This window comes from Python bivittatus, unplaced genomic scaffold, assembly GCF_059951505.1.
Source record: "Python bivittatus isolate LINGU-HERP-01145 unplaced genomic scaffold, Pbiv_v1 ctg000980_np1212, whole genome shotgun sequence".
NCBI lineage: Eukaryota > Metazoa > Chordata > Lepidosauria > Squamata > Pythonidae > Python > Python bivittatus.
In genome coordinates this window covers 63,784,886-63,810,357 of record NW_028277125.1, presented here as the reverse complement: position 1 = coordinate 63,810,357, position 25,472 = coordinate 63,784,886, and the positions used below count along the sequence as shown (strand labels likewise).

General features: G+C 36.0%; 1 protein-coding gene across 8 annotated transcripts in view; it reads right to left on the bottom strand.

Moving 5' to 3' along the window:
- Positions 1 to 25,472, bottom strand: part of MGMT (O-6-methylguanine-DNA methyltransferase) — a 287,150-nt gene that overhangs the window by 106,783 nt on the left and 154,895 nt on the right. For all 8 annotated transcript variants that reach the window (XR_015794274.1, XR_015794275.1, XM_088131692.1 and 5 more), the window contains one exon: positions 16,409 to 16,569. Coding sequence is in view for 6 of the 8 variants with exons in the window: in XM_088131692.1 (XP_087987818.1) it covers positions 16,409 to 16,569 (161 nt within the window). In the remaining 2 variants the exon portion in view is untranslated. The remainder of the gene's footprint in view (positions 1 to 16,408; positions 16,570 to 25,472) is intronic.

Genomic DNA, 25,472 nt, shown 5'->3' with positions numbered 1-25,472 from the left:
ACAAAGGAACTTCAGGTGTTTTCCACAGACTGATCTGACCCCATGAGTTCCCTTTCTTTTAGAAAAGCCTCTTGTTCCTTTTGTGCCCTTCTCTAGTGTTAAAATCTCGTATCCAAAAAGTTTTTGCCCAACACAGGTTCTACAAACTTTTATTAATCAACAACTCAGTCACATGAATATAACTGAACAACACAGTGACATGAATATTGCACAGATATATACTTTGTAAAATGCATTCAAAAATATCCTTGTGATTACAGAACTCACTAGCAGGCAAAAACATTTTGGCATGCAAAACAGGAACAACAGTCAAGAAAATAATCAGAAATTAATTTAATCCCTCAAAAACTAGATTAGTGAGATCTTCTCTTTCTTTGACCACAGAACAAATGTTCATAAACAAAGCAGCAGCAAATTTCTGGATAAGATAGAGGTAGAAGAAAACAGTGCCATCTCCTTTTCCAAATATTTACTGAGTCTTGAAAATCTGGATCAACAATTGCTTTGAATATAATCCTCAACTCTAACCCTACGCGATGCACGGGAAAGGCAGATTAAGTACAATCCTAGAGGTGGGAGACATCAGAGAAACACATGGTATCATTATTGTGAGGGAATTTCCAGTTAATCCTTATTTTATAGTCTGGGCCTATTGATCAAATAATATAAGCAACTTGTGCAATATATGCTCAATTAACAAAGTTTTCTTTTGAAATAAACTGAGAAAAACAAATGCAGTATAAAGATAAGCATGTGCATAATTACAGAAAATATTGTTGCTGCATGCTGTTTATAAGGGTTTTTAAACATTATTTTTTAATAGTGAAATATCAAAAAACCTACAAAACCAGAAGAAAAGATAAAAAGTGGCTATCCAAGGAAGAAGAAACAACCCTAGAAGTATTATATGACTAAAATAAACTAAACATGACAAAGGAGAGAGAAAAAAAGAATGTAACAGAGGGAAAGAGAAAACAGAGAAAAAAGATCCATATAATATCTTTTGGTAGTAACATAAAATTAATCTTTAAGCTTATCATTAAATCTAGACTATATAGGAAACATATTGTTTCATCTTCTCACGCATTGTTTATGACGGTGTGTACAATTTTTATAATGGGATTTTGATTTCTGTTTTAAAATTATTTTTGATGGCTATCTTAGTATAGTTAACAGTTGTTTATTTAACTTTTGAAGATTTTTTTTTTTTCAAATAAACTGGTAATGAACAAAAGTGTTCACAAGCTCTCTTTCTCAAAATACGTTAGTTTTCAGGAAGAGAATAGTCCCACAGTGCCCACCAGCACTGGGCCAGGATGATGCATGAGCCATTAGCCTGTGGCAGGTGAGCTATTTCTCCAGCGCCATATGTATTCATATGTGCTTATTTGTTCTTACTGGGTTGTTCCCGATGTTTTTAACACTGTTTTTGCCACCCAGAGTGCTTGGCAAGTGGGCATAAATTGAATGGAGGAATGAATGGGCGAATGAGGACCATTCATTCAGGGGCACATAGCTCTTTTCCCCCTTTGATTGATGTCTTGGTTCCTTCTCTGCTTTGAAATCCACAAACTGACCACCATTCTCATTCTCATTCTCCCTCAAAAGATTTTAATTACAGTAATAAAAACTAATACAAACTAAACTCAGAGGAAGAAAGGAAAGAAAAAAGAGAGGATAAAAAGTACAGAAAGGAAAAATAAAAAAGAAAGAAAAGAAAAAGGAAAGAAATGTATAAAGAAATGACTTTCAATCTTCATCACAACAAGTATAAACAAGTTTGGAAGCTCTTCACCCCCAGGGATACAAACAGAAATCTCTTCTCCCCATAACAGTTCCCTTATCTATAAGCAAAACCATATGACATCAACTTTTCAATCCTGGTGTCAGCAAAAAAGTCTGTAAAGGGTTACCAGAATTTCATAAAAACATGTCTTATTTTAACCTTGATCAAATCAACTTTATATTCCTTCCTTTTACCTCTAAAAATCTTAATCTTTAGTTCATTGAAGTATTTTCATAGGATTTGATCTCTCTTCAATTTTTATTTATCCCATCGCATAGGCTTCTTTGAGGCTTTAACAATTCTCATTCTCTTGGTCTATAATTTGCATTTCCCCTTTAATTTTTAAAACTTCAGCCAGCTTCTTTTGAATGTCCAGTAAAGAGTCCTTATCTGGGTCATTCTTTTGGCCTGCCACTTGTATTTCCACTTTAAATACCTTCTCTATCTTGTAATCCACACTTTTTAAAAATCCAATATTTCTGATTCCACTATTTCTGCATCAAGCAAGATTTGTTTCACATCTGTCATTCCTTCATTAACATCTTTTAAACACAGTGTATCCACTGAAGCAGACATTGTTACTGATATTGTTGATGTGGTGGCTACTAATTTCTGGCCCCATTCTTTGAAGAACTCCTTTAATATTTCATAGGATTTAGTGTTTTGTATCATTTTGTAATCCCAATCCTTTTTTTTTTCTTTTTGCCTGGAATCTTAGCCACCTCTAGTGTCCAATTTAAATCATAAGGTCTCTAATCTCTTATGACTTGCAGTAGACAAAATAATTCTGCTTCCCACGAGAAAATGTTTATTTTATATAGTTAGTTCCAAAATCTTATAGTAAAAGTTTCAATATTCCAGATTTGTCTGGACCCTTAATTTGTTTATAACTTTTTTGGTTCTAAATCTTAGTTAATGTTTTTGCCATTTATTTCAAATTCTTTAAGTTCTTAAACTTGTAATTAATTTTTCTTTCGTTCAGAAACGAAGATAGACTCACCAGGTGGCTTTTCAAACTTGCCATTCTGAAATCTTTAATAGCCTTAAGAGAGTTAAATAGGCAATTTCTGAAAGTGATTAGAAGCAAGGTTAGCAAACTTAGTGTCCTTTAAAGGGCTCCGCCATGGTTGTGAGCTTGATGATTGATCCCTATGTCTCCTGGCACTCAAACCCATGGGGGACTGCTGTACTGCAGTTTCCTTATGAAGAGCAGCCATCTGAAACTCATGTGGGCAATCTCCCATCATCTTCTTGTCCGGACAGGTTCTGAAGAACCAATCTACTCACTGGTTCTTCAGTCTTTGCCACGGTCATCATCTCCGCTCTCCATAGAGATGTGTTTAGTTCTCCATGCCTCCACTGGAAGTCCTACCTTTTTCAAACTAATCGCAATGGTCCATACCAGTCCAGTCAAAAATTATCCCAAGACCTCTTGCCTCATGGCTACTTTCTGGATGTCATCCTTAAGGAACTGGAAGGCTAGCTCTGTAGGTTTTGTTTGGGAGTGATTTTCTTTCAATTACAGCCTTAAGCTACCCAAGTGGATTATCCTTCCTCTTTTGCCCAATAAAATGCAAACTGAACCAGATTCTGGAAGCTCACTGGAGGATGTTCAGTGAAAGATGAATATGCTATCCAATGCTAGTTGTTCTTTAAGTGATTTTTCTGTAGCTGGAATTATTTGTGGCTTTAAATGTTGGATTTTTTCTTTCAAGGTCCTAGGTAAAATTTAATACAGATTCTCTAGTTTCTTGTCTTTGATCACAGAATTCTTATAATCAAGTTCCTATGGGTAGTACATCACCATAGGTTTTCAGTAAAATGTAGATATCCTTTGATGTCTTTATTTTGTCTGGTAAGCAAACCCTGATTGTGACTTTGGCTTGGTGAGTGATGTTTTCTGTTCAGTCAGGGATTTGCATTATCTACAGCATTTTCTTTGCTGACGAGGTACCTAGAAAATGTACACAGCCTTCAATCTATTGATATGATGTGGTGAACTACATACAGAACCTTGAGTATTGATGGCAGCTTTAGCTAGAGCATTCATTCTTTATAGTTGTCTATAGAATATAAATGCTGTTTTAGAGCAGCATGCACATTCTATTTGTCTTCTTGTTCTGGCACTGGGTAACTCTTCAACTTTGTTTTGCAACATTTTCATTTTTTTATCATCTTCAGGGACACCAAGTTGTAGGGAAAAGCCAGCAGTTTAATTTTTGAAAGTTTTTTTTTTTTTAATTTGCAATCAACAACACTTTTCACAGAGTGTTTTGTTGCTTTATGGTCGAGGCTAAACCAACCTACATTAAAACATACGGAGCAGTGACAACATATACAGCATGTGCGTTCATAAAAATGACATGAAACCAAGTCGATCAATACTGTGCGGGAAGCACTAGTCGGTTTCTATAGGCTAATGCTACAGATAGAAATGTCATCACCGCCAATTAGTCATCTAAAAATTGGTTACTTGAAACAATGATTTCATCATGAGGGAAATACAAAGTGATTTTTTTCTTAAAATATCAATTTTAAAATGAATGTAGATGAGTCACAGTCCCCAAGTTGGCAGATTCAGTCAGGGGCAAAAGCTCTTTCACCCCCTTGAAAGGCACAGCCCAATTTTTACATAAAGTTGCCTATCTATTAATTTTTCTTTCAGTAGGAAATTGCTTGGATGTCTCAACCTTTCTGACTCATGGTCAAAGGCTTCATCAACATATTTTTCAAATAGTGCTATATCAATGGCATGTATGTTGGGTAATCTTGTAAGCATATGCCATTAAGCAAACTTAGAAATTTGACTAAATAGTTTTCCTCCACGCTGTATAGCTGCAGATCCTAGAATAAGTTGAAACCCCCTAATTTTAATAGAGCTTATCACCAATAAATACTACTTCTTAACAACAATTTAACAAAAGGAATTTATTACAATGAATTGCAACAGTGTGGGAATACTCAGTGACAAATTTGGATACAGTGGAATTGGTTATTTAAAAAGGGGTATATTTTACAATCCTGTGCAAAAGAAGCCCAAATTGGTTTAATAAAGAAGAATTTTGAATCATTTGGGCGTATGGCATATTCTGTATGGCAGAAGAGATACTGATTGGAATAGAAGAAGCTGACATGTTAAGATGAATATAAATAAACTTAGTCATTTTGTAAATGAAATACTATTTAAAATAATGTTAAGGTATTTATAAAACTACAGTTTATTTGTTTACCTACTGGTAATGTCAGGCCATAACCAACACAAAAACATACTAGTACCACATCTGGAAAAAAGAGGTGGACATAGTAACACATCCAGAGATTTTACTTTGTAACTCCAACTATGGTCAACATTTCGACCTACTCTCCAAACTTGCCTTTTGATTTTAGGAATGCCCAGTGTAATCTAGCCTTTTGTACTTCTGTTTTCAACAGGAGAAAATGGCAAAACGAACAGGTAAAAAAGGCAAAAACTGTTATCTTCCAGTAGCACTGATACAGTCATTTTATTTATGTTATTATTTTATTTTATTCAATTTGGATGCTGCCTGACTTCATCTGACTCTGTGTCCCTGAGAACGCTAAACCTATTCTGTTCCAGAAATCAATTTTTCAAGATATATTTGTATTTCATTTTTTTTTCCATGCTCAATGTTGAAGAACTACTTTTGGAAGGCACTGCAATTAAATCACAGGTCAGCTTTTGCTTCTGATTTCCTCCTGTTTCTTCCAATTTCAAGGGTCTCCTTTTCTCTTCATGTTACAAATCACTGAGATGTACAGTAGTTATCAACTTCCTGCTATGTAAACTGTTCATGCTTGCCATGCAGTGACCTCTCTGTATTGATTCAAGACATCTGACAGTCTAGACCATGTCTTTAAATTCATGGGTGTCTTCTATTTCTTCCTGCTCTTTTGATCAGTTCTTTTTTTCCTCCTTCAGTTTTTCCACAGATAGCTTCGGAAAGCAATAAACCTAGATTTCTAGTGCCCCTGAAAAGTAGTTCACTGGACTTTAAGCTCTAAAGAATTACATTTTTTCCCCTATCAGCTATTTCCTTCCCACTTAATTTGAGTGCAAGAGTTGGTAGCAAGTCAAAATCAATAAAATGGCATCTGAAGGTTTAAAACCTTCCAGCTTCATTCAGTACTAGTATCTCATGAAGTTCAACCATTCTTAAGCTATAGTTTAAATAAGGAGAAAATATGATGGCTTGCAACAACCCTAATCATCTAAACACTTTTCTTAGTTTAGTATTTTTGTGTGTTCAAATATCAAATATAGTGTATCTACTATAGTCAATAGTTATATTTTCCATTGAATTGTAATATGTTTAGAAAGCACACTCTGAAAACTGTAGCTCTACTACTCTTACAACATTTACATGTCACATTGTTTCAGCAGTAAAACTAAAACAAAGATCTAGGGAACATTTGACCCCTGCCCTTCTATTTTTATGGGCAAGTGTTCTTCTAAACAGAATGAAACAACACAAAACAAAAACAAAACCACAGGGGAAATTTTGTTCTATATTTTGCAGCAAACTAGCTGGTTCTGTAGTCTTCTCCATCATAGTCACTGTAAGATGGAAGATACTGCTGTGATCAAGATTGTATTAAGTTTTTTCCACACTGTTAAAGCATAGATTTTTAAAAACCATTATTTTAAATAGATTCTAGCACAGGTTGCTTTAGTTGGGCCACTACGCAATTTTATTTTCTTCCTTGGTCCCACAATGTCCCTGTTTCCATGTCAATACTTTGCTGGATACCAAGTGCTTTTAGTTGGAAATGCATTCTGACTGTTTTCCAGGGTTCACTGGCAAAAAATCCTAGGGGAAGAATTCATCTTATTATTCATATGCCAGAATTTCATTAAAGACTGTTCTCAGATAAATGGCTCAACAGATAACTGCAGAGCTAAAAAGGGATTGGGTTGAAGAAAAATCCTACCACTAGCTTACCGATAGCCAAATTTCAACAGAAATGATGCAGCAAGTAAAGAGACAGCTTGTCCTTTTTTACTCTGTTCAATTACACTGAGCTCTGCTGTCATTCTGAATTGCCTTTAGCCACCTTAACTAACTCTTCTTCTGTTTAACTTGGAGATGATATATATTTAAGAAAAGTATATTGTATTTCCAAAATGTGGAGAGAAATCATGTCAAGACAAATAATTTAGACTAGATACTTACAACAACATCCATCAATAAAATGCACTTACTGGCTGCATGTTACTTTAAACAACTTTTAAAAAGATAAATACCTAATTTTTAAAAAGTAATGTGACCTCTTAATGATATTTTTGGTGGGAATGGCTTGCTTGCCTTTATTCACTTATCAGCCTTACTAGGTAGAGTAGATAGGAAACATGACCAGAGGAACTAATTCTACTTTATTGTAAGACTACATTAACAGAATCTTGCAAGTCTGAAAGTACAATTTTCCCGATCTCCTTTACAGCACGAGAAATTAGGGAGGGTCTCTTCTGAGCTTCTTGCCCTGCCTACTATCCAGCTGCAGGCTATGCTCCCTCTTATCTGACCATTCCCTAGGCAGCATCTCTTGGCCCATTCTCCCAAGGTCTTTCTGACATACTATTACATCACTGCACCTGCATCTCCTTTTGTAGACTATAATTTTACGTGGCTTACAGATGCTGCTGCTGGTAGTGGTGGTAGTGATTTTCCCAAAGTGGTGTAAAAGCATACTCAATAAAAACATGTAATAAAACAATAAAACCACCAATCCTGAACAAGGCAATATTTTAAAAAATAATACTAATAAAGGAGCTTCATGCATACACACAAACATTGCAGTCTGGTTGGGTAGGAAACACTGGATAAAAAAGCATGACTGGCCTCTCCTGCGTCATACAGAGGCATGGGACTGCCTGTGGCCCTCAAGATGACTCACAAGGCTGCTGAGATTTCTAGTTCAATGACATCTGAGCAGGCACAAGTTCTCTACTCTTCCACTATGGTGAAATGAATGTTGGGGATGAGTGTAAAAGAAACCACTTGCCGAAAATATATGCTTCTACCATTCACATCTCTGAAATCGCACTATTCAGAGGATAGGTTATGTCTCCACCCAAGTCTGCAAATTCAAAGGTTGGCTCTGAATTGGAGGAAGGTTTTTTAAAAAAAATCAGAGAGTAGCACTCTTGAACTCTAAATGTTCTCTCTAGTTCTGCATATACATACTTTGTCAGCAGCAGGAGAATTATTCACCTTTGAATATCATACTAAATAACTGTTAATGGGATGGACATAAAGATAAGAAAGAAATGCAATGAAAAAGATCTGTTAGCAGATCTTGTGAATGTGGAGAACAGGTCCGGGCGATAACATAACCTCAGGAACTTAAATTAAGGCACAGCAAGGAAGTCTTTTCTCTAAATTAGAGGTCTGGGCACCTTTTGCACTGTGACCTGACTGAACAACATAGCAAAGAAAAACTTAGACTTCCAAAAGGTCTAATTCTGAGGTGACTGCTCTGTACTGGAGTAACCAACTTGCTTGAGGGCTGCTATTAATCACAGGAAGAAAAGTCTTTTGGGTACCCAATTTCCTTTTCATTTCTTAAACAAACTAGCTGGTCTGAAAAAGTACTACTCTCATTTTACTGAGGAAGATGGCCTGTGGATACAATCCTGGATGACAATACTGACTCCAGGATCAGTCCCCTCATCGCTGAATTCAGCTTATTTGCTCATATTTTCCTCAATTAAAATTTACATTTTCTTCTCTGATAAAAAGTCATCCTCTCCTGTTTGCAAAAGAATCCTTTCTTTCACTATGCTATTCATTTTATCTAATGTCAGTCAAGGTCTTTCTATTTGAAAAAAACCGTTTCTACTTCACCTATTATTTATTTTTAGAATTGAGGAAGAGATAGTTCTGATATCTCTTTCTTTTTGTTATTATGCAAAATATGTTTCAGTGTATGAAAACACCCATATTTATGTTATATATGGCAGGAAAGGACAGCTCCCATTTCTATCATGAGCAAGGCTGTTTTCTAGTGCTGCTGTTCTTCTGTTTTACCATTAATGATTGCCCAGAGAATTATGGACACCATCTTTCTTGTTGGACTAAAGAGAACATTAAGAATCACTGCTTTCTATTCTTACTGTCTTTGCAAGGAAATTATCTAGAAATTCACACAATGATGGCAAATTAATGAGAACTTTATTGAGCAAATTAGGATCTTAGGGGATTGCTTTTCATGCTTGTAAGGGGTCAAGCAGTATCAGTGTCTGAATCAGGATGAGAGTCACAACTACAACAAACAATCCAAATACAAAAGAAATGGTTCCAAGAGGGAGTTGGCTGCAGTTGACAAATCCATCCACACTTCAGGAATTCAGATATGTAAACACATGGTTTCCAGACTGGCTATGACACAAGTTGTTCCAGCAGAGGATCTCTGCTAGATCTCCTCTGAGGAGGCCTTTAATATCCAAAGCTGCTTTATTCCCCACTCAGTTTTAGCGAAACCTGAGTAGACATTCTAATGGGTCAGACTTTGCAAAGCGTCAACTTGTAGTCGCCTTCTTCTGCAAGCAGCTATTCCTTTGCCTTACTCACTCTCCAAATTATGTCCTGACATCCTGAGCCTTGTTATCAGCTGTAGGTCAGAATCCTTCATATCAGGATCATGAATTAGAGGGCCTGAATCTGTTATTTCTTGACTAATACTGGTGATTGGTTCCTTGGCTTCAAATTACCATCTGCTTGCTCCTCTTTTGAGAAAGACAGTGTGTCCAGCTGGGCCCTGACAGTTATGTATTTACTAAATTTTTGAGTCTAGAATAGAATCCATATATTGCAAAGTACCTCTTTCAAAGGATTTATACAGGCCTATTACATAATTCCAGGCCTCCCAAGGTCTTAGACCACAAGAAAATCTTCAGGCTGAGTGCTTCAAGAGATATTTTTCTCACATTCCAATGTGGCCCAAATTTGATATAATGGGCATATGGAATCAAGCTGGTGTCTCTTAATGCTTTTGTTTGGATATAGTATGTCAACTATTTACACAAATTAATTTTTACTCCAAGATAATTTTAAGGTCTCATGGGAAAAATTATATTGTGCTCTAAGTTACTGTGACCTGATACCTCCAATTCTGATCCCAATGGGATTTTACAGAGTTCAACTTTTCCTTAATTGATGAAGGATACTGAATCAGAGCTAGGTGTCCTCTTTGTTCCTGTGAGGGTTAAAGATATGTTGACCTCTGCTTGATAGCTTTATAACTTCACATTTAAAAACAGGAGAAAAGCATTTTTGACATGCTGTAGTTCTGTCTTTGGTGCTCTTAAATTCACTAATATCTCCCAAGAAGAAGGTCTCTGTGATCTTGCACTGCATATTCTATAAGGATTTCCAGGGTGTGTAGTCAGTTCCCCTTTTCAGGAGAATGCTAGGCATATCACATTGATTGAACATTAAATACATCATATTAATTATCTTTTAGCTGATCAGAACCCAGAACTCTAGAGATCTGACCAGATTCTGCACAGATTGTATTGTAATTTTGTTTGATATGACTGATATTGGTCTTTATATTTTTTTATATTAAATCAACTGTGGCTGATCTGTAACTGCTACAATGTGTGTGTGTGGATGATAGATAATACATAACTGTGTAATTAAAAAAAAGCCATACTTTGCAACTATTTACCACTGTCATCAAAAATAATGATTAGCACTCTTATTTTATACTCCTTTTTCCAGCTATAAAATATGTGTGCCTGCTTTCAGTTTAAATCCTAACATCAGAGAGAAATGGAAAGAAAAAAAAATACCACTTTGGAACTCCACATGACCTCTGAAATAAAAGGTCGTTAAGTATTACAATCTGTACTTTCTATGAAATTAATCTCTTCCAAATAAAAATACATTTAATGCAAGAGGTTTACCTGAACACTGCAATATCAGACAGAAAAGAGTAAAGGCTCAGTGATCCAAACATTCTGCATTACATATTAAAAGGATTCCCTTGATTCTTTTTTAGTGAAAGCAACAATTTAATCTCAGGCAGATATTACTTAATTTATTTTCATTCTATTATAGGGACGTATAGTCTTTAAGTAATTGGGAGATGGAGTTCTTTGGGGAGTGAGGGTGTCAAAATACAGGATTGCAAACTGATCAGGGTCACACAGGAAGATAGACTCAGGATCTTCTGTTTGGGGAACAGGATTAAAGGGAAAAAAAGGGCCAAACAAATCCATGCATAGTTACTGTATTTCAGGACATGTTACAGATTTTGCATATTAACTTCTTCAATTGATCACAATATGCTATTTCAGCAGCACAGCCAGAAAAGGCACTGGGAGGTACAAAAGGGCCTAGTGCCTCACATTGCCTATTCCTGTTTTAACTTCTGAAATGGCTAGGAGTTTCAACAGGGTTGTAGTCTCCCATCTCTCTCTCAGGACAGATCATCCATCATGGTGATCAAATGCCAAATCAATGTATAAACACAGACTAAAAAAATCAAGTTAATCGGTCTCATCTCATTGCTCCAGAAGCAGCATAGCCACTGCCTTCTTGATCAGCTTATCTCAGTATACAGTGGGGCAAAAAAGTATTTAGTCAGCCACCAATTGTGCAAGTTCTCCCACTTAAAAAGATGAGAGAGGCCTGTAATTTTCATCATAGGTATACCTCAACTATGAGAGACAAAATGAGAAAAAATATCCAGAAAATCACATTGTCTGATTTTTAAAGAATTTATTTGCAAATCATGGTGGAAAATAAGTATTTGGTCACCTACAAACAAGCAAGATGTCTGGCTCTCACAGACCTCTAACTACTTCTTTAAGAGGCTCCTCTGTCCTCCACTTCTTACCTGTAGTAATGGCACCTGTTTGACCTTGTTATCAGTATAAAAGACACCTGTCCACAACCTCAAACAGCCACACTCCAAACTCCACTATGGCCAAGACCAAAGAGCTGTCGAAGGACACCAGAAACAAAACTGTAGACCTGCACCAGGCTGGGAAGACTGAATCTGCAATAGGCAAGCAGCTTGGTGTGAAGAAATCAACTGTGGGAGCAAGAATTAGAAAATGGAAGACATACAAGACCACTGATAATCTCCCTTGATCTGGGGCTCCATGCAAGATCTCACCCCGTGGGGTCAAAATGATCACAAGAACGGTGAGCAAAAATCCCAGAACCACACGGGGGACCTAGTGAATGACCTGCAGAGAGCTGGGACCAAAGTAACAAAGGCTACCATCAGTAACACACTACGCCGCCAGGGACTCAAATCCTGCAGTGCCAGGTGTGTCCCCCTGCTTAAGCCAGTACATGTCCAGGCCCATCTGAAGTTTGCTAGAGAGCATTTGGATGATCCAGAAGAGGATTGGGAGAATGTCATATGGTCAGATGAAACCAAAGTAGAGCGTTTTGGTCTAAACTCAACTCGTCGTGTTTGGAGGAGAGAGAATGCTGAGTTGCATCCAAAGAACACCATACCTACTGTGAAGCATGGGGGTGGAAACATCATGCTTTGGGGCTGTTTTTCTGCAAAGGGACCAGGACAACTGATCCGTGTAAAGGAAAGAATGAATGGGGCCATGTATCATGAGATTTTGAGTGAAACCTCCTTCCATCAGCAAGGGCATTGAAGATGAAACGTGGCTGGGTCTTTCAGCATGACAATGATCCCAAACACACCGCCCGGGCAACGAAGGAGTGGCTTCGTAAGAAGCATTTCAAGGTCCTGGAGTGGCCTAGCCAGTCTCCAGATCTCAACCCCATGGAAAACCTTTGGAGGGAGTTGAAAGTCCGTGTTGCCCAGTGACAGCCCCAAAACATCACTGCTCTAGAGGAGATCTGCATGGAGGAATGGGCCAAAGTACCAGCAACAGTGTGTGAAAACCTTGTGAAGACTTACAGAAAACGTTTGACCTCTGTCATTGCCAACAAAGGATATATAACAAAGTATTGAGATGAACTTTTGATATTGACCAAATACTTATTTTCCACCATGATTTGCAAATAAATTCTTTAAAAATCAGACAATGTGATTTTCTGGATTTTTTCTCCCATTTTTTCTCTCATAGTTGAGGTATACTATGATAAAAATTACAGGCCTCTCTCATCTTTTTAAGTGGGAGAACTTGCACAATTGGTGGCTGACTAAATACTTTTTTGCCCCACTGTAGAATATAGCGCACTGGCCAGGAGTTGGGCAAATCAAACAGTTTCTCAAGGAAGGGTCTCACTACAGCCTGCTTTAAGGGGGCAGAAAACAGCCTGCAAACAAGAAGTAATAGTATCATCAGTAATCATTGGCAGAATGAAATCTCCCAAAAGCCAAGCTTAGGAGGCCTCCAATATGCAAGTAGTGGCATGCACAGATCCAAGAATTTTATCTACTCTACCAGGAGACAAATTGCAGAAGTGACTTAATGAATATTATTAAATATTGGTGGAGATTATTGGTGGAGATCCTAGGTGCAATAAAGTTCAAACTGGCTTTGAGTCCAGCCCAAGTCCAGGCAATTTTATTCACAAGCAACTGCTGAATTTCCTCAAGTGCGGCTCAGATAGATAGAACTTGAACCACTGAATTTTTAAGGAAAAAAAAATTAGATAAAAAAGGTAGCCTGATGGATGCTGAAGCAGATGTTGACTGCTACCCTAGTACATACAAGTAACAAGCAGATCTAAATTCTCTTAACAATGATGCTACACGGTCTCTTGAAGTGTAGTTTAAAAAAAAAACTAGTAGTTTTAAAGTAGTTTTTTTTTTTAAATAAAGCTTTCATTATAGCTTTTTTCCAACTAAAGAAGTGTTTAAAATGGCTCACATAAAAAGACAACAAAATAAATCATGACTAAAGAATAAATATGAGGCATCCATTAACAATATAACAAACATAAGGACAAGAAGGTTGAAATGCAATGTCCATGAGTCTAAAAGCTGGATGGAACCAGGTATTCAAACTGCCTATCCTTTCACCAGAGAGAGAAGCAAGTCTCCGAGAAAAGGTGTCCCAAGATCCCAAACTCCCTGGGCAAATGGTTCCCATAAAAGAAGGCCCGTCAAACATTCCTGTCAGATGAACTTAAAGCATTATTACAGATCCTATCCTACCATAAGGATTATTAATCATAATTCATATGCGTAGTATTGGGGGAGGGGGGGTGTTCATTAAAGACGAGTCTGCTGGACCAGGTCAAAAATCTGTAAAATCCTACAGTGAACAATCAGATAATAAAACATTTCAATAGGACAAGGAATTACTGTCTACCTGGAATTAGGAGCTACATGATGAACATTTTGCCCTGCAGTGGGTTTTATTTATTCAATTTATATCTTGCTTTTTATTCAGTAGCTCAAGTGTTCCTTCCTCCCATTTTCTTCCAAAACAACAACCTTTTGAGGTGGGTTGGGCTGAGAGAGTGAGTGGCCCCAAATCACCCAGTGACAGAGAGTGGACCTAAATGTGGGTTTCCTTGGTGCAACTCCAACACCTTAATCACTGCACCACACTGACTCTCTTTGCCTTTCATAGTTTCATCGCTCTATCTCCACACAAGAATAAAAGCTAGAGAGCTAAATTTCTGCCTAGTCAGGGAACAATCTGTTCTACCTATTTTTCTCTCCTGTAAATCTTCTAGTGACTGTTAAAATATCACTGTAGTACATAAGATCCCTATTTCCAAAACCTGAGTTCCATAATCTCCCAGTTCTGCATTGTTTCTTATTCTTAAATATTTATATTTGAAAAGCTCAGTAAGGATCAAATGCCAAGGAGGCTATAATTTGAGATATTTCTAGCCTGGCTTTTAACAACTGCATATAGGAACAATTTAGTAAATAAAGGTAAAGCAATCCCATTAATTTCAGTCAATTTGCTGCTTCATATATATGGTTAGGACTGCAACTATAAAGGGGTTTTTATCAAGTAAATAGCAACAACAAATTGACAATAGATTCATCAATTTTGCTTCATTTATATTTTGATATAGCAGTAGCCAAGGAAAGCTTTGTCAATTTTACAGAAAAATACCAAAGTCAAAATGCATGGGGATGCATTTCTGAACATACATCAACATTTATTATTCAAAGCAGCTGACAAATAAATCCACATCTGAATATGGGTGCAAATTAAATATGTATTTTGGTGACCAATAGAATGCAAAAAAGGATCCAAATGCAGTGATATTCACCAATGTATATGTAAAACAAAAGCTCCAGTACATAGACAGTATATTTTGAAGAGTAAAAAAATCATTTCCCAGAATGAAAGGAACAAAACTGCAGCAAGAACAAACTACGTAGCCATTTCCAACATTAGTTATTGAAATGATCACTGCAAAACTGGAAAGTTTAAGAGCAAGCATGTAGGGACAGCTCTTAAACAGAAAAGCAAACTAATAAATGGAACAGGAGGGCTCTGGCCATCTCTAGTGAAAATTCCCAAAATATTTCTGATAAATGTATCAGTGATCTGTATTATAATAATTCTGCCAATACTTCTAATTATATGGTTCAGTATATGAATTCTATTGTGCTCAGATACAAGAGAAATAAAATACAGGTAGTCCTTGCTTAACGACCATTCGCTTAACGACAGCCTGAAGTTATAACAGCCTTGGGAAAAGTGCTTTACGACTCCTGCAGTCATGTGATTGCGATTTGCAATCTTTTTTATGATGGTTGTTAAGCAAATTATGTCATTAAGCGAATCACGTTGTTAAGCAAATTCCAGCAAAAAACATCCATGGGAAAGCTGGATTCACTTAATCACCATGTGATTCGCTTAACAACCATAGTAAAATATGTCATAAAATCAGCTCTGATTCACTGAATGATTAAATCACTTAGCGACCTACATTCCAGTCCCTATTGTGGTTGGATAGCGATGACTACTTGTAGTGTTTTCCTCAAGCTTTCTTCTAGAGTTCCAAATGAGTGGGGGAAAAACATGTATACAGAGTTTAAACTGAATTTCAATTAAACCTATTTTTACTTTAAGCCATTGATACCATTTTAAATCTGGTTAAAATAACTCTTCTTTTATTTTTTCCCCAGCACATTTGCTGTATCTCCAGGAACTTAAGGAACATACTGGTGTTACTCTTGTGTTCAATTTTATTAATAGAACAATAACAATCGAAACTAATAACACTTTTTAGAAATCCGGAACTTGAAACTATTTTACTGCATGCAGTTTCTTCCAGAAGATAATTAAACTGTTGTCAATAAAATGAAGATCCTATGACTGTGACAGTTAACTGAATCCCAATGAAGCATTCTTTTAGAACAGTGTTTCTCAATCTCAGCAACTTTAAAAACGTGTGGACTGGGGAATACTGGGAGTTGAAGTCCACACATTTCAAAGTTGCTGAGATTGAGAAACACTTCTAGAAGTTCAAGCAAGCTGGATTAGCTTATTGGTGAGCAGACCCATACAGACTTCCACTATATTTGTTTTTGAAATCAATGAACTAAAACATTGACTTTTTGCAGTTTTTAAGCTCTAGCATATTACCCAAAAGCCAAGAACAGATCTTAGAACAACAAGAGCAACAACAAAAGTGCACTCATAATATAAGAAATGCCAAATACGACACTACGAGATATACAGACCTTGTTCTAGGAGCTGATGGTGAAAAGGAGGCACTGGGAGTTTCAGCATCATCTGGGGCTCAGTGAAGTAAGCTTGGAGCCAAGCTATACATTGTTTCAGTGGTTCTTTCATTTCCCCTGTGGCTTCACATATTTCACAAGATGTTGAGGCCTCCACTGTACTGAAAGAGAAGCAGAGTAGCATTCATTTTACAATTGCATCGTTTCACTATAAAAGAGTCGTTTAAACATTCTACAACAAAGCAGGACCATGATATAAAAGAAACTGCAGGCAGGTCAAAAGTCCAAATGCAAAAGTGAAGGGGTGGGGACAGAGAGAAATAAATACGAAGAAGCAAAAAAAAAAAAAAATTAGGAAAAGCAAATTGGAATAAAGCACTTCAGTTTCCATCTCTGGTGAATAGGTCACACACACCTCCTTTAGGTATAATATTTTATTCAAGCCTGGGGAGCTGAAATATCTCCTTATAATATTTTCAAAGTCAGCAAAGGTCCTGGCATACAGTTTAGAAAGAGGGAAGATAGTTCCTATCTTTATGCAGGAGCAAACACCTGAAGAGCAACGGAAAGAAGGAATTCCCTAAGTGGCACCCACCAACATATATGGTGCATGCCCGGTTAGGGAAGGCTGAATAAAACTCTTATACATATGGAAAGCAAACTATGTGCCATGGAACACGTGACTTTGCTTGAATGAACCCTGAAGCAAGGAGCACCACAAAGCGGAAAACAGACAAAACACAAAGAAATGTTGCTGTGCATTGCCAATAAGTGGAAGTATAATGAAGTTATCATTTTCTCTGAAAATTCTACTTATCTTTTAGGGTTATGCTTTCAGTAGCATACCAATGGAAAATGTGATATATTTATTTATGCAAGGAAGATGTCAAGAGTTGGGGAAAATGTCAAGCAGAGTGGATTGATTTAAATCTCCCAGAAAAAAAAAGGGATTTAAATCATTGCTTTAAATCATGTTCTCCACTTTGAAATTCATCGATTTGCAACAGAACAAATAAAGGTTGCTAAAAACTTAAAAAGGTTTTTTTAAAGAGGTCAGTTGAAATTCTCACCCACCTACCCAGCTATCTTAGTTTCATAAGTATCTTATCCCAATGATTTCAAAGATCCTTCTCCTAGTAAAACTGAGCTCTGAGGATGAAATTGTGTGCAATAGTTCATGCACTTCAATTTTACCACATAGTTTAGAGATTCTTGCTTATTTGAACTGATCTCTTTTTTTCTTATCCCAGCTATTGTATTATATAACTGGGTTTCTTATTGGGAATATGTATCCATAAAATTGCTGGGTATAATGTCCCACCTCTCTGGAGAATACAGATGTCTCTTCTTTTCAGCCCACCAGCACTTAATTAAAATTCAGCCAGCAATCTTGTGCATTTCTCCACTTTAAAGGGGCATCTGCAGAATTTCTACACTGTAGTATAATATTTCTCTTAAATGAGTATTTTAAATTTACACTTAATATCTCAACTCCTTATTTTTCCTCATACATATTTTTATAATAGATTTCTACCCTAATGATTTTCTAGGCTTGGATACTTATTCATATTAAGCTAGCAAAGGATGGTTGGGGGTTAATTTTGTTTTTTGCAAAAGTCATGTATCATCTTCAATTAAAAGGAGCATTGTGATATATTAAAACACCTAAAATATTTCAACTAAATGAAAAATAGTTTATTATATCTACTTTTCATCTTCCATCCAATGTCCAACCTTAGTCTGGACTTAAAATGCTGGAGCCTGTAAGTTCAAATCATTATCAAACAGCAGTAGGTTACTCAGAAATTCTTGGGACTTTCCCTAGTTGGCAGAGAATCCAAATAATGATTCCTTGTCTTGTACTGAAATCTAAAAACCTGCTGATTTTCTCTTTACCCAGAGAGCATACAGGACCTTAACCAAGTAGGAAAAGGTAATTTTCACATGCCAATCATAGGAATTGCTGCTACAGCAAAATATGCAAGGAGACAATTTTGAGCAGACATGTTTTTAGCACAACATTGGCAAGGGAGATGCTCCATTTTGGATTTTAGAAAACTGTAGAATCACACTATTATCCTTTGTTAAAGTAGCTAGATGACCCCCTCCCCCCTTCTTGTGGAGGGGAGAGAATCTACTTTTAGTCTGTATGCAAGTGATAACAGATTTTGAAATCCACATTCACAAATGTGTGCGCATGTGTGTATTAATTGGTATTCATATAAATGTGTATTTTTTGTGCTTTTTAAAAAATTGTCATTAAATAAAATTGTATTCTTATTTCTCTTTCTTGCTTTTTTTACTGGTTGCAATTGAATTATTTTTATTTATTTAATAATGAACGTATACCCCACATTTCTGTTTATTCCAAAGTTCATTGTGATTTCCAATAATAAAAAAATACAAACTATACCACAAAACAAAATTAATATAATTAAAACCAAAATTAAAATTAAAACCAGTCATTAACTAATTAACAATTAAAAGCTTGGTGAAAGACCTGTATTTTTACCGTTCCTAAATCCTGGAACAATGGGAGCCAAACATATCTCATTAGGAAGGACATTCCATAGCCTGGGAATCAATTAGGATAATTATCTCAACCACCTTTATATAAGGAAAAGTCACAAAGAAATAAGTTATGATGAAAGGTAAGTTTTAATTGCAGGGGATAAATACTAATGAATTGTGGTGCCTGTGTTCATGCATCTATTTTTTTTAACAGATTGGAATTTTGACACAAAGTACTATTTTTCTAAGCTTTAATCCTCCTTCTGAAAAGCTTCACAATCTGTCAGTAGTTATCACTTTGGAAGACAATCACAGAATCTTCAACCATACTTGGATACTTATAATCTATTTCCTGAAAACTAATCTACAAATGACATTAGAATCTTCCTAAGATTAGCCAGCTATCTTGACTTTGTGAAGGCAAAATCCTTCCCAGAATATCAAGGTGGATGAGATCAAATCAACAGAGTAGACTAATGGGGAGAAATAGGACTGATACTTTATATTACAGTCTAACATAGAGAGCTCATGATCCAGGACTGCAAGACACATGGGGGAATGCAGGTGCACCTTTAAAACAGCAGCCCAGACCCGGCTGCAGGCAAGTTGTACTTCCAAGAGACCTGAAGGGCATTGTGTTGTGGAGTGCTGTTCTATATTGGACACGCTTACTGGGGAATTCTGTTAATTGTAGCCCCAGCACACTGGGAAGGCAACAGGTTGGGGGAAGGTGCTTGGAGAATGAAATCTTATTAAACGGAAGGCTTCCAAAGCTTTAAATAGATCTCAAGAAAAGCAACTTTCTCAGAGCCCCAACTCCAAGTGTTTCATCTTTCTTGGCCCTGACTGATATTTAAATAAGCAAAAAACAAATCTGAAATACATTATTACTTAACACAGAGAGTTAACACACTGTCCTTTTAACAATTTCAGCATTTCATAAGTCTATTCAGTGTCAGTTACCTAAAACAGGAAGCAAATATTACACATTCTTGTTACCTTTAAATGTACACATATTAAATTTCTCAGATGAATTTGAATAATGTTTATTAGGAGACTTTTTACCACCCCCCAATCATATTTTCAGAGCAATTTACAAAAAGACACAAAATAAAAAATAGGCATTGTAATACTTAAAAATGACATGAAAATATTCTCTACACATAAACACAACATTCCTAATGGTACGAAAGAAAAAAAAACCATAAACACCAATTATTAACATTCTATGTGGATTTTTAAAGAAAGTTGTTATTTCAACACCTTAATGTCATTTAAATAGTATTCTTTGATAGATGAAGGCAAAACTACCACCAAAATTGCAGATGAATTGTCTATTCCCTGATGATTCCAAAACAATTACAGGATGCAGAGCAATCTAGTTAAATTTTATTCAAAAGCTTACTACACTTGTGTTTTCTCTTATTTTTCTATCAATGAAACCCAGGAGGCTTAAGCACAATTCATTATGTATGAGACCCAACTTACAGTGCTTGACTGTTGATTAATAGGAAAGTTTGCAGTATGTACATTTGCAACATTAGATGCATACAATATGCTAACTTATTCTTCCACTGAAGCTAATTATTTACAAAAATGACTACTTGAGACTACAATTTATTAAATGCATGCATCCAGTCTCAATTTGGCCCCAAAAGACAATCTGGAATAAAGATCTTTTACTTGATGTGACAACTTCTGGGAACAATGTTATTAATATTCTAAATGTAGCGAATAAAGCGTTCAGATAGCCTTATGTCTATGTTGTATTTGTTCTTCACAGTGAAATCACTGAACAAGCACAGTTTTTCAAAAAGTTTAATAAAAGGCACATGGGGATTGGCCTAATTTTAAATTATTTTTATAAAAAAGACACACTTCTATATATTAATATTAGGATTTTTGAAAATATAAAAAATTAATACATATTTTTAAAGAGAGTTTGGAAACTGAAACATATGAAAGATTTTTAAAATGTATTTAATTTTTACACGTATCTGTTAATTTTCTACCACAATATTTAATTTGAAGATATGTTGAAGAATCTTTAAAATATTCACTATAAGCCTTATCTTCACAGAGTCATTATTTTATATATATCATTATTTTCAGTGGGCAACCAAACTAGTTCAGCAGTAAAGTCCAGGTTGTGATTTATGTATCTACTGCCATAATAGTCTTTGACCATAAATGATAATAATATTGGGAGTGCCTGAGAGTCATTTTGATTGTGGCAGCATAGAAATACATTTAATACATAAATGAAATAACTAATAAAAATTCACTATCAAACGTGCAAAGTTTGGGGTCTTTTAGACCATCTTTCTGACTGGAAATTTTGACTGTGTTTCCATCAGATTCTTATTAACATGTAATATTGCAGATATGAATCATAATGGGAATACAGGATTCCAAATATATTCACATTTTAATGGTTCTATAATGCACCACTGAGTTGTGTCAAAAAGGACGTAATAAATGGTTTTTAAAATGTAGGAGAAATGTGTATTCAACACTTTACTTATATTAATGTTAGGATCAAATTTGCAGAGATATAAAGAGAGGTCAATGCTATCATGGAAGGAATGTGACATACTTCTTCCTGAAGCTTTTCAGCTGGCATGCAGCATCCAGAATGCAGTTGTCTCCATATTCTGTGTAGCTGAAATTTGTCAGTACACACTCTCTAGATCAGATCAGAATTTGATCCCTGTCTGCATATGCCAAGAGAAGAGAAGGAGGAATCATTATCAAATCTCCAAGACTCAACTGTAGGTATAGAATGTCATTAAATAATGACACTAGGGTTCCAACTGGATCCTACCTAGGTTCAGGGAACCTAGAGAAGGATTGTAGCATCTGTGAAAAGGCTTTTTTCAAAGAAAGTGGGACCTCTTAAAAGTGAAACTATCACAAGCTGCTTTTCTGTGTAGCATAAGCCTAGCCTAGATTTGCACACAGAAGAATATTCATAATCTCCTTCTCTTGATATGAATTCATACAGATAAAGGTTTGCTGGTTTTAGTTTTAAAATTTTTAGAATTGTTTCTAGAATACAATTTATTCTATGATCCTACTTTACCTTTGTGTGTATGTGTGCCTTTGAGTCAGTGTTGACTTCTAGTGATTGCCTAGACAAGTCCCTGCATTTTCTTGGCAAGATTTCAGAACTGGCTTGCAATTGCCTGCTTCTTAGAGGTGAGAGAATATGACTGGCCCAGGGTCACCCAGCTGGCTTTGTGCCTAAGGTGGGACTAGAACTCACAGTCTCCCCATTTCTAGTTTGTTGCCTTAACTACTTAACCACCAAACTGGTTCTCACTTTATCTTTACCAAATTGTATACAGTAAGCTTCTATGAGGAACTATGGCTAGAGTGATCATAGATGTTTCAGGGGAATTTTAATATGTATACCTGATCATATACCTTTATTTTCTAAGCTTCTCCATCTTTGGCACTATCCTTCAGCTTGTCTCCCATAAGATACCAATCAGCTTCTTGGCTGAGTTGTCACAAGAATCAGTAGAATCACAAGAATCAGTAACCTGTTCAGAGCCATGTAGTACTACTACAAATCACAGCATTCAATGGCATTTTTTCTTGCACAGAGCCAATTTGAGAAATAATGCACTTTGGAATTTCTAAGTCAAATATAGAGTCATACAGAAATAGGGTATGGGTAGAGTAGGGTGAAGAAAATGGAAACTCTTACAGAAATAACCTGAGATGGCAATGGTTTTTAAAAATTAATTCATTCCTGCCCACCCCCACCCCCATCCTTTATGAAATAGCATAAGTGTTGACTGCTGCAAAACAGGATGCTGGAATCGATCCATTACCAATTCTGCCCAATGGGACAATATTTAAAATTTGTCTAAATAAGTGGTTGAATAGTCAGGCTGTTTGGGATTGATGGGAGTGTGGTATAACACACATTGATGGAGTTATGTTCAGGAAGGTTGCCATAATCCCAACTAAAATGAAGCATAAAACAATAAAGTACCTTGCCCAGAAAAGGGTTGTTGGTCATTGGCCTATAACAATTGAGATTATTGCAGCCTTCTTTAATGAGGCTGGGATTACTCCTTTTTGTAGGACAAATATATAATATCTTGGACCCAGCTGAGTATCTTCCTCCTCCTAGATGTAGTAACCATGGGACAAAAGGCAAGTGAACATGCGGTTGGTCAAATCTACCAAGTACCTTATTAGATAATCAAGCATTAAAAACAGAAATTCATCCAGATTAGATGCTTGATACTTCTACAGACTGAACATGTGAAAATGTAAATCATAATGAATTTGATCAACTTTGTTCTCAAAGTGACTAATGAACACATTATAATGAGCTACCAAGGGTAGTTCCACAAAGGCCCTACAACACTTGGTAAATCTCCATTGGGTGACACTGAGAATCCAATGGTGGAAAAGAAAAAAAAAATCCTTTTTTATCTCCATCACCACCACCACTACCATCACAGAATATGCTAGGTAATGAACTCTTACTAATGTTCAGTCAGATTTGAGATGAGTTTTCCTCCACCTGCATTCTAGGTACCTCCCAGCTTCCTTCCCTGCACTCACTTGAGATGTCTTCCAAGAGACTGAACAGGTTTTCCCCCTTGGGAACACCCAGAAGTCATTGTGTGAACTGCTTAGGTCATCTCTGCACCCTACAAGAAAGCTAAATCTTGGGTTGCTATCAAAATGAAAATATCCACCTAAAAGGTTCTGCCTATGCTGGAATGTTTGTCTGACTATAGATCTTGCATGGTCAGTGTCAGATTCAAATAGATTCAAACCAATATGTGGAAGAAAAACTCAAATGATGTTTTTGGTCATTTAAAACTTTCTTTCAGTTAGAAATCCAAATGAGTTAACAATTTTGTTTGTACATAATTTAAGCTAAAAACAAGTTTGCCCTAAGTCATGCTTGAAGAAGTCAACCTAGATTCAAAACTAAGTACTTCCCCTGCCACATGTTTGAGAGAACCAGAATACGATACAAAAAAGTAGCTTGTAACTGCTTGAAAGAAAAATCAGTACTAAGGATTTATACTGGAATTCCATAAAAATGTTGGGATACTAGATTTGCTGTGTGTATTTAATAGCAGCAGGAACAAATTTGCCACTTTATATAAAAAAGAAATTAAGATTTGTTTTAGAATAGTGCTTAGCTTTAGACACAGCACACTTACTTTGGCCTTTCCATTTTATCAAACTATAAAAATAAAGGCCTAAGTACTTAAAGGAGGAAACTTGTTCAATTGAAACCAATTAGGTGTGACTGTTTGGAAAAGATCAAAACTTTGGATTTCTCTTAATTTATGGTAATAATTTTTTTTTTGCAATTAGTTGGCAAAACCATTCAGAAGCTGCTATAAATCAAGCCTGATTGGAAGAAGACTACATTATTGGCATGCAATAAATGCTGACATTCTACCTTAACAGTTTCGGTGAATGCACATTCTTTGTTAAATTAGACAGAGACTGAATCATAAGGTTGCAAGCGTACGTTAAATACATGACTTTGCTGCAGCCCACCTGAACTGAGATCTTAAGATGAGGCTCAATTGCAAGGTATTCCAATTTATTCCAGAGATTCATGTGACACTGAGTGTCAAGCTGCTTTTATGTCAATCGACACTGACTTGATAGGACATAATTAATCAACCAATGCAGTAAACAATTTGCCTATTTTAGGATGCCAATATTTTCTGTAAGGTTAGGAAGTATCAAACAATGTCAGAAATTGACATTGAAAATGGTGGAAACAGTTGAAAAGTCTATTTTAATGCTTATCTGTTCCTTGCTAATCACTTTGGTGATCTCAATCTACATCATGAATGCTCACGTAATAATAAGTGTGTTAATTTTTAAAGATGCCACAAGAGTTTTTGTTGCTTTTCCATAACTCTTCCTTTATTCTTCTTTTATTAACTGTAATCCTCTCCTCAACAACACATAATAATAAGCTCATGTTCTATACCCATATCTTGGTACTTTTCAGAGCCTGGGTTAGTCTGGTGGAAATTACTTGGTAAAATGTTAGTTATTGGGGACAAAATGCATTTAAAAAGACATATTAACATATTAAGACAGCCTCTCCATGCAGGTTTCCTTATGGAATGAAATATCTAGTAACTGTGACAAAAATCAGGGATAAATGAGAAATGAAATCCAAGGGCCAGAGATCTATCATAGCATTGTTTGGTGTGTTTGGGGAGGGGGTTGTCTTAAGATCTCTGGATTTAGGAAAGCTTTGCAACATGACCTCATCTTCAATGTAGCCTGAGCTCTTGAATCTTGCAGTACCTTCTCTGGAGGTTAAAGTTCAGTGACACATTCATACTGGTACTGTTCCTGTGAAATTTCATTTTTTAAAAAGTATATTTTTACATTCATCCCCTTTGTTGAGATTGCCTATACCTGTGGCCTTTTAAATGCAGAGTTCTACTATAACTACCACTATCACCCTTTTTCTATTAATAAATGACAGTATTCACCAACTTATTTTATGATATAAAACAGGCTTAAAAATCTCTGTTAATCT